The 19,544-nt window shown below is 40.8% G+C and overlaps 1 protein-coding gene across 1 annotated transcript; it reads left to right on the forward strand.

The window, feature by feature from the left end:
- Window positions 1-5,203: 5,203 nt before the first annotated feature.
- Window positions 5,204-6,340, forward strand: LOC132057872 (uncharacterized). Its single transcript, XM_059450460.1, has one exon. The coding sequence runs from the start codon at window positions 5,441-5,443 to the stop codon at window positions 6,338-6,340; it is 900 nt and encodes a 299-aa protein (XP_059306443.1). The 5' UTR covers window positions 5,204-5,440.
- Window positions 6,341-19,544: the final 13,204 nt, after the last annotated feature.

Below are 19,544 nucleotides of genomic sequence, written 5' to 3' on the forward strand. Positions count from 1 at the left end.
TGTTAAATTATTATTTCTGCTTATTTGTAATATTTTGCTAATTTAGGTTAAGGTACGTATGAGTGTCCAACTAGGGCACGTGTCGCGGCCTACGGAGTTGGGTCGTGACATGGGTGAGGAACAATAAAGGCTTCACTCCATAAGGTCACACCTACCTGGAGAAAGAAAAAATCCTCTGCAAACATGCCAAAAATGGCGTACATGATGCATGAGAGAGAAAAATAAGCGGAGGCGGCTAGGGTTTTTGGGGTGGGAATAGAGAGAGTGAAAGATACGAATGTGTTTGGTGAAAATGAGACGGTATAGGGGTTTTACCCCTTTTACTTATGCGTTGGGCCAGGTCTAGTCCGATTTGGACTGGGGCTCGGTCCATTTTTTAAAAAAGAAATAGGGCCTGACCTGATGTATATACACATATACATGTATATCACATGTATATCCGCGTATATAAGTGTATACATACATGATTTTGGCACTTGCTTTAGTAAATAACCAAAATTAAGAAAGAGACTAACTAATTTAATCCTTTAAGCACAATTAAATAAGACTAATTAAACAAGTAAAGGCTAGATTTGCAAATGATGTCCTTTAATTGACTTAATCTAACCAAGCTATTTCAATTGCAGCCTTTTTAATCCAATTAGTCAATAAAAGGACATTTGCGAATATGACCTTAATTGATTCAACCCAATGATTTTGGTCTTTTCAAAATAAGGTCACAATGACAGTTAAAAGGACTAATTTTGCAATAGTGACCTCAATTATGGAAATTGATTTCAATTGGGTCATAATTGAAATAGCAATTGATTATTTCAATTGTAGCCATCTGGTGAACAATTTATAGAATTAATCACAATTAAATACTCAATTAATTATGATAATGACTCTAATAATTGATTATGCAAATTTATGAATTGAGGGGTAAGATGATTAATTTGTTTAATTAATCATATTCCTAAAATTAACAGAGTAAAATACTTGCTAATTGATGGTTTAACAATTTAGACAATTAAAAAAATAATTATTGTAAATTATTTTTTTCTCTCTTGGTTAATTTCAGCAAATGCATCATAATTGGGCAATAATATGTAAAAATACGTAAATTAATTTTTAAATGATTTATAATATTATAGAAATTATTTTACCAAATGAGAATGGCAAAATATTATCTGAATAATTATTATAAAATCATTTTGACTTCTAAAAAAATGCACATTTCACTTTGTTTAATACCCAAGGACTATGGGTAACTAAAATAAATTATGGGAGGTCAAAAATTAGGTGTCAACAGTGACAGGGCTGTTAGTGCCAGAGTTCGAGATTTTATTAATCTAGACCCTTCAGAATTCTTTGGGTCAAAACCAGATGAGTACATGATTATACAATTAACGTGGCCCTTTTCGCTCTCGGCGCACGTTTAGTTAGGGTTTACTGACGTGCACCACTGCGATCATGGCTCGCCAGAAAAAGGCAGCACGACCACCCAAAAAGACTCCTATGGAATTATGCGAAGAGGAACGTGTGATTACACCAGAATCAGGAATACCACGCACACTAACTCAGCTGAATCTAGCGCAATGGATCCCTGAATCGAGTGTAGCTTGAGCTTCGACCCAGGTGGCTAGACAATTGTTAACATAGGGGCAGCAGGGTGCAAAGAAAACCCCACTTCAAGGTGGAAAGAAAGCCATGGCTCAAGCTCAAGCGGTGTAGCAAGTACCAAATCCGGGCACCGACCTGACCCAAAATGTCCAACAAGAACCACCACAGTCGGCGAGATATCGGCGGAGAAGGAAGCGACTCCACCAACAACTGAGCGCACCGATTTGACTAAGGTAGGTGTCGATGGGCTAACTGAGGTCGAGGAGGGTAGCCAAATCGAGCCGGAGGCAACTAGAACTAAAAGTGCAGAGACATGTCCAACTATGGCAGAGATTGTCAAAGGGAATAGGGCCAAGCACCATGGTATGAAGCTAATATTCTATCCGCCTACCATACAGGATGGTAAAAAAGTTGTGCAGCCAAACCTCATTGAATTGGAAGATCAATGTGAAAAATGGAAAGATTCGTTGGTTAGGTATGTCATAGGAGGAAACCCAACATTCAAGGAGATGCTGCGGTTCGTGTATGGGGTCTGGAATTCAGTCGAAATACCTAGGGTATACTTGCACGATGCTGGCTACTTCATTTTCAAGTTTGATTCTGAGGATGATAAAGACTTGATAATGGCTAATGGGCCGTATACATTCAACGGTGGACCGATGATTTTGAAAAGCTGGGAACTGGAGTTTCAAATTGACAAGGAACCTATGCGAGTTCTGCCCATCTGGGTGACGTTTCCTGGACTACCATTGAACTATTGGATAGCGGAAAATCTAGGTAGAATTTCTAGCTCCTTGGGCAACCCTATCTGTACGGATAAGTTGACAGCTCAGTTTGAGAGGGTCTCTTATGCACGTATGCTCATTGAAATGGACGTAACACAACCATTACCAGACGAGTTGCTGATTGCAAAGAAAGATGGGAAAATGTGGGCATAAGAGGTTACATATGAATGGTCACCAGAGCTTTGTCATGACTGCCATGAATTTGGACACTTAGCTAATAAATGCAACAAAGGGCAAAAGGAAGAGGCACCACCTAATAAGAAAAGAAGCAGAAACGACAGAGATTCCGACCAGAATGGTATGAAAGAAGGGGCAACGCAGAAGCACTAATTCGCCCCTTACAAACTCAGGTGATGAACAATGGGAAATCAGCGATGGTTGATCAAGAAGAGAGTACTCAAATTGTGCTAGGAAAAAAGGGAAGAGTCCCGCAAGACTCCACTCTCACCAACCCCACAAGAGAGGATGGAGTGCCAAAGCACAATTAGTTTGCTGCTCTGCAAACGAGAGGAGATGGGCCAATGCACACCAGTAGTCAGTTGCAACCTACTGGTCAGGAAAATACAAAGGGTAATCAGGGGCCTGGACCCAGCTCCTCCAAACCCCCATGATCATTTGTTCTTGGAACGTTAGAGGGTTAACATGCCCTTTAAACAGAAGGAACTCAAATCCTTCTTGGGTAAGAATAAAGTTGACTTAATAGGTATCCTTAAAACTAGAGAATAAAACTAGTAAGATTAGGAGAGGATGTGGGCCAAATTGGAGTTTTAGCTTTAATTACTCTTCAGCAATAAATGGTAGGATCTGGTTAGCATGGAAAACAAATAAGATTGATGTGTCTATACTTATTGAAACTGCTCAATTGATCCATTTTCAAGTAAGGGATAGGAACTTTTCTTTCTCGCCTACATAACATTCGTGTATGGGTTCAATACTGTAGCTGACAAGAAGAATTTGTGGAACCAATTAAGAGATGTTGCAAGGAGTATCACTGGACCATGGCTAATAACAAGAGACTTCAACACCTTACCGAGTACTGAGGATCGGTTACATGGGGCACCAGTGCATGTAAATGAGACTATGGACTTTCAGCAGTGCATTGATGATATTGGGTTGGGCCATGTGACTAGAAGGGGATGTCAATACTCATGGTGTAATAAAAGGGATGCTGCGGAGAGGATATATAGTCATATAGATTGGGTACTTGGAAATGCGGATTGGTTCACGCATTATGGGCATATTGAAGCAACTTACCAAAATCCTGAGTGCTTAGATCATTCCCCTATTGTAGTCAATACAGAGGTATCCATCGGGCCTACTAAAAGACCAGTTAGACTATTGTTGTGCTGCTTCAACAGGAGGACTTTAAAAAAGTAGTTATTAAGATTTGGCAACAACATGTACCTGGGCAGAAGATGTTTACAGTTTGGAGGAAACTCCAATTATTAGAGAGTGCTACCAGAAGCTTAAGCAAGGAGTACACATCCATTGACAAGAAACTGGCAGCACTAAAACAACAACTAAAACAGGTGCAGGATGGCCTGAATGATGATTTTTTTAATGAACAACTGGATGGCCTGAATGATGATTTTTTTAATGAACAACTGATACAAGAAGAAAGGGACACTCTTGCACAAATGCAAAAATGGGAAGGGGTGCAGGAAAAGGTTTTAAGGCAGAAATCAAGAGCTTTTTGGATAACTGCCGGTGATACTAATTCAAAATTCTTCCATGCCTACCTTAAAGCTCGGCAGGCTAAGAATAGGATATCTAGTATTTGCAATGACCTGAATGAGAAGCTTACGGATCCTACACAAATCCAGCAGGAATTCATACAATTTTTTTAGAAGCTACAGGGCCAAGCCACTTCTCACTTGCCTTGTGTGGACCTTAATATCGAGCGGGGATGAATGCTTTGCTTAGCCTAGCGGATTATTAGAGCCAATCACCAAGGAAGATGTACTGAAAGCTTTGAAAGATATGTACGACAAAGCCCCAGGGATTAATGGATTTCCAGTTGAATTTTTTAAAGAGTATTGGTCTGTGGTTGGAGAAGAGGTGACAGAGGCAGTGTTACAATTTTTCCAAACTGGGAAATTACTGAAGGCAGTCAACTGTACTACCATTACTCTGATTCCTAAGGTACAAAATCCCACATATGTAAAGTGGATAGCTTGTTGTTCTACAATATATAAGCTCATTGCCAAGGTCTTGACTGCCAAGCTGAAAAATGTGGTGGACTTTCTTGTTGGTCCCTCTCAGTCTGCCTTCATAGAAGGAAGAAATATATTGGATAATATAATCATAGCATATGAACTGATTAAAGGCTACACTCACAAGGGAGTATCTGCAAGATGCTTGATCAAAATTGACATAAGAAAGGCTTATGACTCCCTTCAGTGGCCTTTCCTTGGCATGTTACTACCGGAATTTGGGCTACCTCAGAAATTTGTGGACCTGATTATGACCTGTGTTACCTCGGTAAGCTACTCCATCTTGATGAATGGGGGACTGACACCTAAATTCCAAGCAAGGAGGGGACTCAAACAAGGCGATGCAATGTACCCATATTTGTTTGTACTGGCCATAGAGTACTTAAACAGATCACTTAATAAACTTAGATTCAATCCTGCCTTCAAACATCATCCCAGGTGTGCTAAGATGAACTTGCGGCATATATGTTTTGTAGACGATCTTATCTTGCTGCAAGGCTAACTTGGTATCCATCACACTCATCCTAGAGCGATTTGAGCACTTCTCTAGTGTGTCAGGGCTAAAGGCAAATCTAGAAAAAAGTTCACTTTATGTTGCTGGGATACCAAGGGAACTTCGAGAACAAATTTTGGCTGAGATGCACTTCGCGCCTGGAGAGTTACCCTTCAAATACACGAGTGCCGCTTTCTTCTAAGAAGCTAACAATCAGTCATTGTATGCCTCTAGCTGAGAGGATAGTTGCAAGAATCAAATGTTGGAGCACGAAATTTCTGTCATATAGAGGAAGAGTCCAATTAATCAAAAGTGTCTTGTTTGAGATGCAAACATATTGGGCTTAGATGTTCCTACTACCAAAAAAGATACTCACGCTGGTCACGAGTATGTGCAGGAATTTTCTCTGGACGGGCTCAAATGAATACACAAGAAGACCTCCTATTAGTTGGGATACTATGTGCCAACCCAGAGCAACAGGGGGACTGAACATTATCAATTTTTTTCTATGGAACAAAGCAACAATATATAAACTCCTGTGGCCAGTAGCAAAAAAGAAAGAGAAGCTAAGGGTTTTGTGGGTGCATACGTATTATATAAAGAATGTTGAATGGTCATCAGTAGACACACCAAAACAGGATAGTTGGCTCATAAGGAAAGTGTTCGATGCTAGGAATTGGCTTGATGCCGATGTAAATCCTAACCTTGCTATTGACAGCTTCACTGTGCAGGGCAAATTCAGCATAAAGAAAGTGTACAAAGATATGTTGCCAAGGTATCCTAGAACTGAATGGAAGAAGTTGTACTTGGTGAAGGGCATGCTGCCTAGGCACCAATTTGTGCTATGGCTAGCACTGCACAAAAGACTGTCTACCATGGACAGATTGAGCAGCTGGGGAATCCAAGTGCCAGTTGAGTGTGTTCTCTGTGGCACCACTGCCATGGAAACGCACGACCATTTATATTTTGGATGTGCTTATTCCAAAGGCATTTGGCAACAATTGGTAAAATGGACAGGTATACAGGCAGGTGGAAGGCTGGCGCAAGAGGTGCACTGGGTGAATTCACAGGTGCGCCACAATCGAGCAAAAGGCGATTTAATAGCCTTTATATTTGCTGCAGCAGTCTACCAGATGTGGATGGAGAGAAATGGCAGAAGATTTCAACAACGGAGTCGAGATGCTACGTTGATTGTTAAAGACATTATTATGCAAGTGTTTATTAAGGGGCAAAGAATAGTTCACTGAAATACCATACTAGAAGCTTGCAATAGTTTTCCATGTTAAAAGGCTCCTAAGTTGCTACATGATGAGGTATAGCCGTGGATCTTCCCGCAAAGGGCCACAGCTAGACTGCAGATAGCAAGCAATGGGCTGCCTTATAGAAGTTTGTTGAATTTGGATTCTACTTGGGAGTACTGATTCTAGAGTCCCATGAGTTAGTCTGTACATACAATTGATCACTGGTTGAAATAAAATTTATTACTTCGACCAAAAAAAAAAAAACAGATGAGGACCCGCAGAACTTTATAGATGAGATGTTGAGGATATTGCGGGTGATGCATGCTTCAGACACTGAGTCGGTGAAATTGGCTTTCCATAGATTATGAGATGTTGTTGTTCATCGGTATGATACTTGGATGTCTTCTTGAGGGGTTAATGTGCCCCCACCCGTGTGGCAGGAGTTTAAAGATGCCTTCCTTCGACATTATTTGCTGCTAGAGATTCGATAGGCCTGAGTTGATAGGTTCCTGAACCTTAGACTGGGGAACATAAGTGTTCCGGAGTATAGTCTTCATTTTAATTCATTGGCTAGATATGCTCCGGTACATTATAGCTGAGATGGAAGATCGTGTTTATCGGTTTGTGAGGCCACACTTGATTGATGACTACATGATGGCTTCTTTTCGGATAGGTATGGATATTTCTCGCATTCAGGCGGACGCTCAGAACCTCGAGGAGCGTAAGCAGCAGTGGAGGGCCGGGATTGAGTATGACAGAGGTGAGAGTAAGAGTGCTAGATCTTTAGGTTTTATCAGTGAGTCCAGAGGTGGTTAGGAGCACCAGTTCTCTAGGCGTTCAGCCTATTCAGTGGAAAGTGCGCCTTCTCAGTTCCAAGGACCCAGGTTTGATAGACCCACTCATTTTGAGCCGGGCCAAAGTTCTGAGCTTCTAGTTCCCAGTTCAGGAGTAGTTAGTCAGGGTCAACCCTACCGCGATGTATTCGGTGTAGGAAGTTACATGCTGGGCAGTGCCCTCGGGGTTTAGATATTTGTTATACCTATAGTTGGCCAGGCCACATTATGCGAGATTGTCCCTTGAGAGGTGGTGGAGGTAAAGTTTAGCCAACAGGGTCTGCAGCTGATTTTTCGACATCTGTACATCCTCTTGTGTAGGGTTCTCGGACACCAGCTGGTCGTGATAGAGGCAGAGGTGGATTTTCCAGTTCGAGCGGTCCTCAGAACCGCATTTATGCATTGGCTGGTCGACAGGATCTCGAGTCTTCGCCTGATATTATTACAGGTATATTATCAATATCTTCCCATGATGTTGCATTGATAGACCCAGCTTCTACACCATCCTATGTTACTCCTTTTATTGCTGGTCAGTTTGGGGTGAAACCCAAGTCGATTAAATATTTTGAGGTGTCTACTCCCGTTGGTGATCCAGTGATAGCTAAGCGGGTATATAGAGATTGTGTAGTTATACTTTGTGATCGGCACACTATAGCATATTTTATTGAGTTTGATATGGTTGATTTTTGATGTTATTATGGGTATGGATTGGTTGGCTTGTTATGTTAATGTTGATTGTAGAACGAAATCGGTTTAATTTCAGTTTCTAGGAGAGTCAGTTCTGGAGTGGAAGGGTAATACAGAATCACCGAGAGGTAGGTTTATTTCCTATCTCAAGGCAAGGAAGATGATTGCCAAAGGTTGTATGTATCATATAGTCCGGGTTCAGGATACAAAAGCAAAGCCATCGATCTTCAATCTGTTCCAGTAGTTAATGAGTTCCCACATGTATTTCCAGACAAGCTTCAAGGTCTTCCGCCAAAGCGGGAGATTGATTTTTCCATTGACGTATTACCAGATACTCAGCCGATATCTATTCCTCCTTAGAGAATGGCGCCTGCTGAGTTAAGGCCCTTGAAGGACTTTCTTGAGAAAGGCTTTATCAGGCCTAGTACGTCACCGTGGGGAGCACCTGTGTTGTTTGTGAGGAAGAAAGACGTCACGACCTAACTAGAGGGCCATGACGGGCACCTGGAGCTAGCTTACTGAGCACCACCTTTCCTTTTATCATCTACCTCATCCTGAATAAATACAATTCTCAAAGCAACACTTAATATGGAACAGACTTTAATTACTCCTCAAAACATATATATACAAATGTATAAGCCTACGAGGATACAAAATGACATACAAGATATACACTAAAGATATCATAAGACATCTATACCCACATATGGCTACGTGCCTCTAACTGGAATACTGAAAATCATAAGGATAGGACAGGACCCCTCCATGCCCCTTTATGTACACAAAAGAATATACCAATAAGCTGCAACTCCGGAGTAGTGGAGTGCTCCTGTAAGTCTGCTGAATAAGCTCCTAGGAATCTGGACCGTCTCCCTGTCTACCTGCGGGCATGAACGGACGTCAGTATGAGCAATGTACTGAGTACGTAAGGCATGAATAATAACATCATAAAGAAATAAAGAAGTATGAGATAAAGAGATAACCTGTAACTGATTGCCTCTGAAGGTGGATATCATGCATGTTAGCTTTCTTTAACATTTTGGTACATATATTTATATATATCATCATTAATGCTGCGGAATGTGCAGCCTGATCCATAATATCATATATTGCTGCAGAACGTGCAGCCCGATCCATTTATCCATATATTCATTATATATCTATATATTGCCGCGGAACGAACGACCCGATCTATTTATCCATATATTTCGCGTTCGGGCATCCCGCGTTCGGGACGATATCATAATATGCCAACTGATTAGGTGGCTATGCATATATAACGCCTCACCTTTTCCCATATCCCATGTATACATACTCATGTATACATATACATTATATACTATAAATAGCAAGCATGAGAGCCCAAGTAAGGTAAGACTTTATCGGAGTGACATAAGGTCGGTAACTTCCGATTATATTATGGAATAATCATCATCGCTATGTCTCACCTCGAAGAAACTAATATCTTGAGGTGAGAGTACAACAATGAACAACGTCAAGGAAATTATGAAGTAAGATCATTGATCTCTTAATAACATCAATTCTTAGGCTTTGGAACCTCTAAAAATAGAATCATCATCATCATTATTATAGAACACATCTTATCTCTATCTCATAAGAAACTTTTAATAATCTTGAACTTTCAACTTTAGGAATGTAAGAAGATCATGGAAGCATGTATAGGAAATCGTAATATAGGAGTCATGCCTTTTGAAAGAAGGGGGACAAGCCTTAACATACCTTTGTGTCTCCTTAATGACTAAACGTTCTCCTTCGAAACTCATGACTCTACATTCAAGAGAATTCATACTAAGGTTAGGTCATTAAAGACATGCTTAAGTTTAAACTAAAGCGACTAGGAGCTAACGGAATTTGGGCAGCATTTCCTTTGTTTCGTTAACTTTCTCTATATAATAAACAACTCCCAAACGTCAATAGCACACCCATAGTACCATAATCAATAGACTTCTTCAAGTTAAGCATTGTTCAATTATCAAAACTCCCTTTCAAAGTCATCCACAACATTAACTACAGCACAACATCATATTCATTTACATATAATACTTCCTGAACATCATTAGTACCACCCACAATAATATTATACTCATATCATACTAAGAGGCATGACTCAAGTTAAGTTACTACCCATAAATATCATTAAATCCATATTTGAACTTCATCTTCTATTTTCTTCCCTCATCCAAGTTATTCAACAACCAAATACTTTTAATAACATGGAATGAATGTAAAACTCACCTTTTATCATGTAAGGATGATCTTTGGATCAAAGTATCTCACTTGAGAGCAACCCCAACTTCAATACCAAAAGAAATCTTGACTTCTACAAACCCTAGTGATCCTCTCCACACTTGATTCCCTTGGTTCTTGCTAATTAATCTTTGATTTCTATTGGATTTGTGTTAATATGACATGGGGAATGTTCTAGAGCTTTCAAGATTTGGGGAGAATGTGGGAAATGAAAAATATGAGCTTGGGTCATATATATAAAATTAGAGAAAAATCTTACCCTACTTGGTAATACGGACACTTATACGGTCCGTATAACTTTATACGGTCCGTATAAGTGACCATATAATCCCACCAGGGATTGACCTTCTCTGAAAGTTTATATGAACCCTTATACAAATCGTATAAGTGGTCGTATAACTCCTTTCTTCCAAAATTGTTCCTGTCGATTCGTTCAACCTCAAATCCTTGTGGAACCTTCTTGGCACTTGTATAACACTTCAGTAACCATCTAAGGAGACCTATAGCTCCTCCTCGAGACATTACCAAATAATCATTAAATCAAAAATTACTAAATCTTCCCAAACACAACTTATATTTCACTTCCTTTGGCAAACTTAGTTTCTCCGATTCGTGTGACTTTGAAATCTTGTAGTACGCACTCTAAAGCTATCAAATACTTTCCTTAAGGTCATATGGACTTCATGTCCACCTTAAGCTTGCATTAGTCTATTCACAGCAGAACAACATGAAATTTTCGAGGTGTAACATTCACGCCCCCGGAACATTCGTTCTCGAATGTTAGGTTCTCGGGGATTCTACAAAACTTTCGCTAGAGTTTCCCCTATAATATGGCACTACCATCCTTCACAACAACCCAAAATAACATCGCCTCATAGGGATACAATAACAATAGCAAGAAAACATGGCCATACACGACCCAAAAGCATCAAGGAAAGCATCACATACCTGTGGACAATGGCGTCTCCTCCTGAACCTCTTCTGGGAGTGGAAATAAATGCGGATATCTGGACTTCATATCTTTTTCTGCTTCCCAATTCATCTCCTCTCTATTATTGTTTCTCTACAGGACCCTAACTGAAGCGACCTCTTTGGTTCTGAGTCTTTGCACTTGCCTATCTAGTATGGCAATGGGTACTTCTTCATAAGTCAACTTCTCGGTAACTTGGACATCATCTATAGGCACGATTCTGGAAGGATCTCCAACACACTTACGGAGCATCGACATATGAAAAACTGGGTGGACTGATTCAAATTTTGGGGGTAGGTTTAATTCATGAGCCACTTGTCCTATCTTGCGCATAATCTTGTATGGCCCAATATACCGGGGACTAAGCTTGCCCTTCTTGCCGAATATCATTACGCCTTTCATCGGCGACACTTTCAGGAATACCCAATCATTAACTTGGAATTCCAGATCTCATCGACGGTTGGCCGCATAAGATTTTTGGCGACTCTGGGCTGTCAACAATCGGTTCCGGATAAGCTTGATCTTTTCCACTGCTTACTGAATAAGTTCTGGGCCTATGAGTTGTGTCTCTCCTACTTCGAACCATCCAATTGGCGATCTACACTTTCTCCTGTATAGAGCCTCATACGGAACCATCTGGATACTGGAATGATAACTGTTGTTATATGTAGATTCAATAAGTGGCAAATGATCATCCCAATTACCTCTGAAATCTAATACACATGCCCGCAACATATCTTCCAAGGTCTGAATAGTGCGTTCATCTTGTCCATCAGTCTGTGGATGAAATGTTGTGCTGAGTCTCATTTGAGTTCCCAAACCTTCTTGAAAGGACTTCCAGAATTTAGCAGTAAATTGTGCTCCTCTGTTTGTGATAATGGATATTGGGACACCATGAAGTCGCACTATCTCTTTAAGATACAGCCTTGCATAATCTTCTGCTGAGTATATAGTTCTAACTGGTAGAAAATGAGCTGACTTCGTAAGTCTGTCAACAATTACCGATATGGTATCATACTTACGTTGAGAATGAGGTAAGCCTACAATAAAATCCATATTGATCACTTCCCATTTCTCGATTGAAATTTTCATAGCTTGTAACTATCCTCCTGGCTTTTGATGCTCAATTTTCACTTGTTGATAATTTAGACACTGAGCTATAAACTCTGCTATATCCTTCTTCATTCCGTCCCACCAATATATTGACTTGAGATCATGGTACATCTTTTTCGCTCCTGGATGAACAGAGTAATGGGAGTAATGGGCTTCTTCTAGAATCTGACGACGTAATCCTGCAACATCTGAAACACATAGCCTGCTTCGATAGCTGAGAATCCCACCTGTAGAAATCTCAAATGGTGACTTTTCCTTCTAGGGAAGTGTATCTCTGTAATAACTCAACTTGGGAGCTTCATATTGGCACTTTTTCACCTCCATGTCTAGGGATGAAATAGCTGGGTTATAAACAAAGAACTCCTGCATTGCCTGGGTCCATTAAGCGAACTCCTAGGCTAGCTAGCTGGTGAAACTCACGGACTAATTCCTTCTTCTCCGGCTGAACGTCACATAGGCTACCTATGGATTTACGGCTAAGAGCATCGGCCACCACATTCGCCTTTCCGGGATGATATAAAATACTTACGTCATAGTCTTTTAGTAGCTCTAGCCATCGCCTCTGCCGTAGATTTAACTCCTTCTGCTTGAAAATATACTGAAGACTCTTGTGATCTGTATAAATATCAACATAAACACCATAAAAATAATGTCTCCATATCTTTAGTGCATGAATAACCGCAGCTAACTCAAGATCATGGGTTGGATAGTTTTTATCATGTTTCCGCAACTGCCTGGAGGCATAGGCAATGACCTTACCGTGCTACATCAACACACATCCCAACCCAACACCGGAGGCATCATAACACACCACATAGCCTTTTGATCCCTCTGGAAGTGTTAGGACTGGGGCTGAAGTTAATCTATCTTTCAATTCCTGGAAACTGCGCTCACAAGCATCGATCTATTAGAATTTTGCTGATTTCTGGGTTAGCTTCGTCAATGGTGCAAAAATGGAAGAAAATCCTTCCACAAACCTTCTGTAATAGCTTGCTAATCCCAGAAAGCTACGGACCTCTGTAGGTGTTGTAGGCCTTGGCCAAGTCTTCACAGCTTCAATTTTCTGAGTATCTGCCCGAATGCCGTCAGCTGAGATGATATGGCCCAGAAAATTTACAGAATTCAACCAGAACTTACAGTTTGAAAACTTAGCATATAATTCTCGAGTTCGAAGAATCCCAAGAACAACTGACGTAAATGATCTGCATGCTCTGCTTCTGACCGAGAGTATACCAGAATGTCATCGATGAACACGATTACAAATAGATCTAGGAAAGGCCTGAACACATTATTCATCAAATTCATGAACACTGCCGGGGCATTAGTCAATCCAAACGACAATACTTGAAATTCGTAATGACCATATCTGGTTCTGAAAGCCGTCTGCGGAATGTCTTTTTCTCTAATTCTCACTTGGTGATATCCTGATCTTAAATCTATCTTTGAAAACCACATAGCACCCTACAATTGATCGAACAAGTCGTCAACTCTCAGAAGCGGATATTTATTATTTATTTTCACCTTCTTTAACTGCCTATAGTCAATGCACATTCGCAAATAACCATCTTTTTTTCTTACGAACAAAACAGGTGCTCCCTATGGCGATGAACTAGGCCTAATAAATCTCTTCTCGAGCAAATCCTTCAGCTGTGCCTTTAGATCTTTCAATTCTGCAGGAGCCATTCTGTAAGGAGGAATAGATATGGGTTCGGTGTCCGGTAGCACATCAATAGTAAAATCAATCTCCCGTTCCGGTGGAAGTTTTGGAAGCTCATCTAGAAACACATCTGGGAACTCATTCACTACCGGAACGGATTAAAGAGTTGGCGGTTCCGCTTCGGTGTCATGAACTCGGACTAAATGATAAATATAGCCTTTAGCAATCATCTTCCTTGCTTTGAGATAGGAAATAAACCTACCTCTTGGGGATGCTGTGTTACCTTTCTATTCAAGCACAGGTTCTTCCGGAAATTGGAATCAAACCACTTTTGTTCTACAATCCACATTAGCATAATAGGAGGCCAGCCAATCCATGCCCATAATAACATCAAAATCTAACATTTCCAGCTCGATCAAATCAGCTACAGTATGATGGTCACACACCATAACCACACAATTTCTATATACTTGTCTAGCTATTACTAGGTCACCAACAGGAGTAGACACCTCAAAAGGTTTGATGGGTTCTTGTTTCACCCCAATACGGCTAGTAATATAAGGAGTGATATACGATAAAGTAGAACCCGAATCAATCAATGCATAAACATCATAGGAGAATACTGATAATATACCCGTGACTCCGGCTAATGCATAAATACAGGGCTGAGGGCCACTTGAACTGGATGCTCCCCCTCTTCCCCTGCCACGACCTGCTGGAGGCTAGGAGGTCTGCTCAGGAGGGCGCACGGACGAAGAAGAGCCAATTGCTGATCTCGTGAGTTGGTCCTTATCTCAGCCATTCTTCAATGGACAATCACGCATCATATGGCCAACTCGACCGCAGGCATAACAAGCACCTGAACCTAAGCGGCACTGTCCAGAATGTGGCCTACCACACTGAGTACACCGTGGTAAGGGTGGTCTTATCTGGCTGGAATCACCTCGGTACTGGAAACCTGAAACTCTCAAGCTCTAACCCGGTCCAGAATAAATAGGGCGGTCAAATATCCAGCTCGCAAATCGAAGAGGTGAACTAGCCGCGGATTGGCCTGAATACCTGGAGTTCTGTTGCCTCTGAACCCCTCTATACTCACTACCAGCACCGACAGATCTGACCCTCTTATTATGCTCTCTATCAATATCACGCTCACCCTCGTGCGCGTCGCACCGCTTTTTCTCGGGTACGGGCATGAATACGAGAGATGTCCATCCCTTCCTGGAGTGAAGCTGTCAAACAGTCTTTAATCAAGTGTGGCCCCAGGCCACTCACAAATCGAGCAGTCTCTCATATCGGCTACCATGGCCGGAGCATACCTAGCCAATGAATTAAAACGCAGACTATAATCCCGAGCACTCATATTTCCTTGCCTTAAATTCAAAAACCTGTTAGCTCGAGCCTGTCGGACCTCGGGTGGCAAATAATGACGGATGAAAGCATCTACAAACTCTTGCCATGCCGGGGGAGACGCATTTTCCCCTCTCTAAGATATCTAATTATTGTACCAAAAACAGCTACATCCCGTAATTTATAGGAAGCCAACTCCACTTACTCAATATCAGAAGCATGTATTATCTTCAATGTCCTCAGCATCTCATCTATGAAGCCCTGCGGGTCTTCATCCGGCTTTGACCCAAAAAATTCTAGAGGATTCAAACTCATAAAATCCCGGGCTCTTGCACTAACCGCTCTGTCACCTGGACCCGTACTCTGCCGCTGAGCCTGAGCAGCAACTAGCTGGGTCAATAATTGAATAGCCTTGGTCATCTGCTGGCCTAAAGCACCTGATGGAGGAACTGGAGACATTGGAGCTGGAGCTGAGGCCCCTTCATGCTCCTCTAAAACAGGCGGAGTGTGAGAGATATGGGATGGAGCCTCATTATGGGACTCACCCTCCTCTATATGTACCGGGGACTCCCGTTCAGTCCGCCTTCCTGTCGCTGTCTTGCCCCTCTGGGCAGCTATTGTTTTCCTTTTCATAGGCATCGCTGAAATCTTAACACACGATTAGGAAAAGGGAAAATCTTATATTATGGCTCTGTCGTATGATCCATGAAGAAAAAGGACGGTCATTATTCCTAAATGTCCCACAGCCTCTTGTTTATAAGTGCGGCGTGCTTTACAGCCATAAACAAGACTCTACTGGACATGGCTCGTAGACACACCCTAGGACGGAATAGATCTAATATCACTTTTGTCACGACCCAACTAGAGGGCCATGACGGGCACCCGGAACTAGCCTACCGAGCACCTTTCCTTTTATCATCTGCCTCATCCTGAATAAATACAATTCTCAAAGCAACACTTAATATGGGACAATCTTCAATTACTCCTCAAAACATATATATACAAATGTATAAGCCCACGAGGATACAAAATGACATACAAGATATAAACTAAAGAGATCATAAGACATCTACTACCCACATATGTCTACGTACCTCTAACTTGAATACTAAAAATCATAAGGACGGGACAGGACACCTCCATGCCCCTTTATGTACACAAAAGAATATACCAATAAGCTACAACTCCGGAGTAGTGGAGTGCTCCTGTAAGTCTGCTGAATAAGCTCCTAGGAATCTGGACCATCTCCCTGTCTACCTGCGGGCATAAATGCAGCGTCCACAAAAGAAAGGACGTCAATACGAACAATGTACTGAGTATGTAATACATGAATAATAACATCATAAAGAAATAAAGAAGTATGAGATAAAGATATAACATGTAACTGATTGCCTCTGAAGGTGGATATCATGCATGTTAACTTTCTTTAACATCTTTCGTACATATATTTATATATATCATCATTAACGCTGCGGAACGTGGAGCCCGATCAATAATATCATATTTTACTGCGGAACGTGTAGCCCGATCACTTTATCCATATATTCATTACATATTTATATATTGTCGCGGAACAAACGGCTCGATCCATTTATCCATATATCCCGCGTCCGGGCATCCCGCGTCCGGGATGATATCATAATATGCCAACTGATCAGGTGGCTATGCGTATATAACGCCTCACCTTTTCCCATATCCCATGTATACATACTCATGTATCCATATACATCATCTACTATAAATAGCATGCATGAAAGCCCAAGTAAAAGCTACGACTTTATCGGAGTGACATAAGGTCAGCAACCTCCGATTTTATTATGGAATAATCATCATCGCTATGTCTCACCTCGAATGCACTAGTATCTTGAGGTGAGAGTACAAGAATGAACAACATCAAGGAAATTATGAAGTAAGATCATTGATCTCTTAATAACATCAATTCATAGGCGTTGGAATCTCTAGAAATAGAATCATCATCGTCATTATTATACAACACATCTTATCTCTATCTCATAAGAAACTCTTAATGATGTTGAACTTTCAATTTTAGGAATGTAAGAAGATCATGGAAGCATGTATAGGAAATCATAATGTAGGAGTCATGCCTTTTGAAAGAAGGGGGACAAGCCTTAACATACCTTTGCGTCTCCTTAATGACTAAACGTTCTCCTTCCAAACTCACGACTCTACATTCAAGAGAATTCGTACTAAGGTTAGGTCATTGAAGACATGCTTAAGTTTAAACTAAAGCAACTAGGAGCTAGCGGAATTGGGGCAGCATTTCCTTTGTTTCGTTAACTTTCTCTATATAATAAACAACTCCCAAACGTCAATAGCACACCCATAGTACCATAATCAATAGACTTCTTCAAGTTAAGCATTGTTCAATTATCAAAACTCCCTTTCAAAGTCATCCACAACATTAACTACAACACAACACCATATTCATTTACATATAATACTTCCTCAACATCATTAGTACCACCCACAACAATATTATACTCATATCATATTAAGAGGCATGACTCAAGTTCAGTTACTACCCATAAATATTATTAAATCCATATTTGAACTTCATCTTCTATTTTCTTCCCCCATCCAAGTTATTCAACAGCCAAATACTTTTAATAACATGGAATGAATGTAAAGCTCACCTTTTATCATACAAGGAGCCGTATAGATCCTCCTCAAGACATTATTAAATAATCATCAACTCGATAATTACTAAAACTTCCCAAACACAACTTATATTTCACTTCATTTGGCAAACTTAGTTTCTCCGATTTGTGTGACTTTGAAATCTTGTAGTACGCACTCTAAAGCTCTCAAATACTCTCCTTAAGGTCATATGGACTTCATGTTCACCTTAAGCTTGCGTTAGTCTATTCACAGCACAACAACACGAAATGTCCGAGGTGTAACAAAAGATGGCTCCTTGCGACTGTGTATTGAGTATAAGCAGTTGAATAAGGTGACAATAAAGAATAAGTTTCAAATCCCTAGGATTGATGATCTATTTGGTCAGTTGCAGGGTGCTAAATGGTTCTCAAAGACATATTTAAGATCAGGGTATCCCCAGGTGAGAGTTAAAGAGAAAGATATTCCGAAGATAGCTTTCAGAACCTGATATAGTCACTTCAAGTTCCGTGTAATGTCATTTGAGTTGACGAATGCACCGGCGGTATTTGTGGATTTGATGAACAGTGTAGTCAGGCCTTTTCTAGATCTGTTCGTGATTGTGTTTATCTATGATATTTTGGTATACTCTTGATCAGAGGCAGAGCATGCAGATCATCTACGTAATGTCCTTAATGTTCTTCAAGCTCGAAAACTGTATGCAAAGTTCTCTAAATACGAGTTCTGGTTGAACTCCGAGACTTTCTGGGGCATATAATTTCAGGTTATGGCATCCGGATGGATACGCAGAAGATTGAAGCCGTGAAGAATTGCCTAGGCCTAGAAAACCCACGGAGGTTCGTAGTTTTCTGGTCCTGGCAGGGTATTATAGGAAGTTTGTAGAGGGTTTTTCTTCTATTTCTGCTCCATTGATGAAGCCGACTCAGAAAACAGTTAAGTTCCAGTGGACCGATGCTTGTGAGCATAGTTTTCAAGAGTTGAAGAATAGATTGAACTTGGCCCCAGTTCTGACACTTCCGGAGGGATCGGAGGGTTATGTTATTTATTGTGATGCTTTAGGCTTTGTGTTAGGTTGTGTGTTGATGCAGCACAGTAAATTTATAGCTTGTGCTTCAAGGCAGTTGCGAAAGCACGAGAAGAACTATCCAACACATGATCTAGAGTTGGCCGCGGTGATCCATGCATGGAAGATGTGGAGGTATTATTTGTATGACGTTCATATTGATATCTATAAAGACCATAAAAGTCTCCAGTATATTTTTCAAGCAGAAGGAGTTGAATTTGCGGCAAAGGCGATGATTGGAGTTATTAAAAGATTATGATATTAGCATCTTGTATCATCGCGGGAAGGCGAACGTAGTAACCGATGCCCTTAGCCATAGATTCATCAACAGTCTATCTTATATGCAGCAAGAGAAAAGGGAGTTAGTTAGTGAGCTTCAGCAATTAGCCAGCCTAAGAGTTCGATTATTGGGCTCGGGTGGTACTGGAGTTACTATTCAAGATGTAGCAGTCTCATCTTTAGTAGTTGAGGTTAAGGAGCGCCAGTATGAGGATCTTATGTTAGTTCATTATAGAGACACAACACACAACCCCTCTAAAGAAGAAGAAGTCACTATTCGAGGCTTCTGCAGATGGAGTTCTCAGATATCGAGGCAGACTATGTGTTTCTGATTTTGTAGGGTTACGTCGTAGATC

Source organism: Lycium ferocissimum, chromosome 5 (assembly GCF_029784015.1).
Source record: "Lycium ferocissimum isolate CSIRO_LF1 chromosome 5, AGI_CSIRO_Lferr_CH_V1, whole genome shotgun sequence".
NCBI classification, from domain to species: Eukaryota; Viridiplantae; Streptophyta; class Magnoliopsida; order Solanales; family Solanaceae; genus Lycium; species Lycium ferocissimum.

What these genes read in the sequence shown, in the direction of transcription:
- LOC132057872 (XM_059450460.1), top strand. Translation starts at nt 5,441, where the DNA reads ATGTTCCTACTACCAAAAAAGATACTCACGCTGGTCACGAGTATGTGC.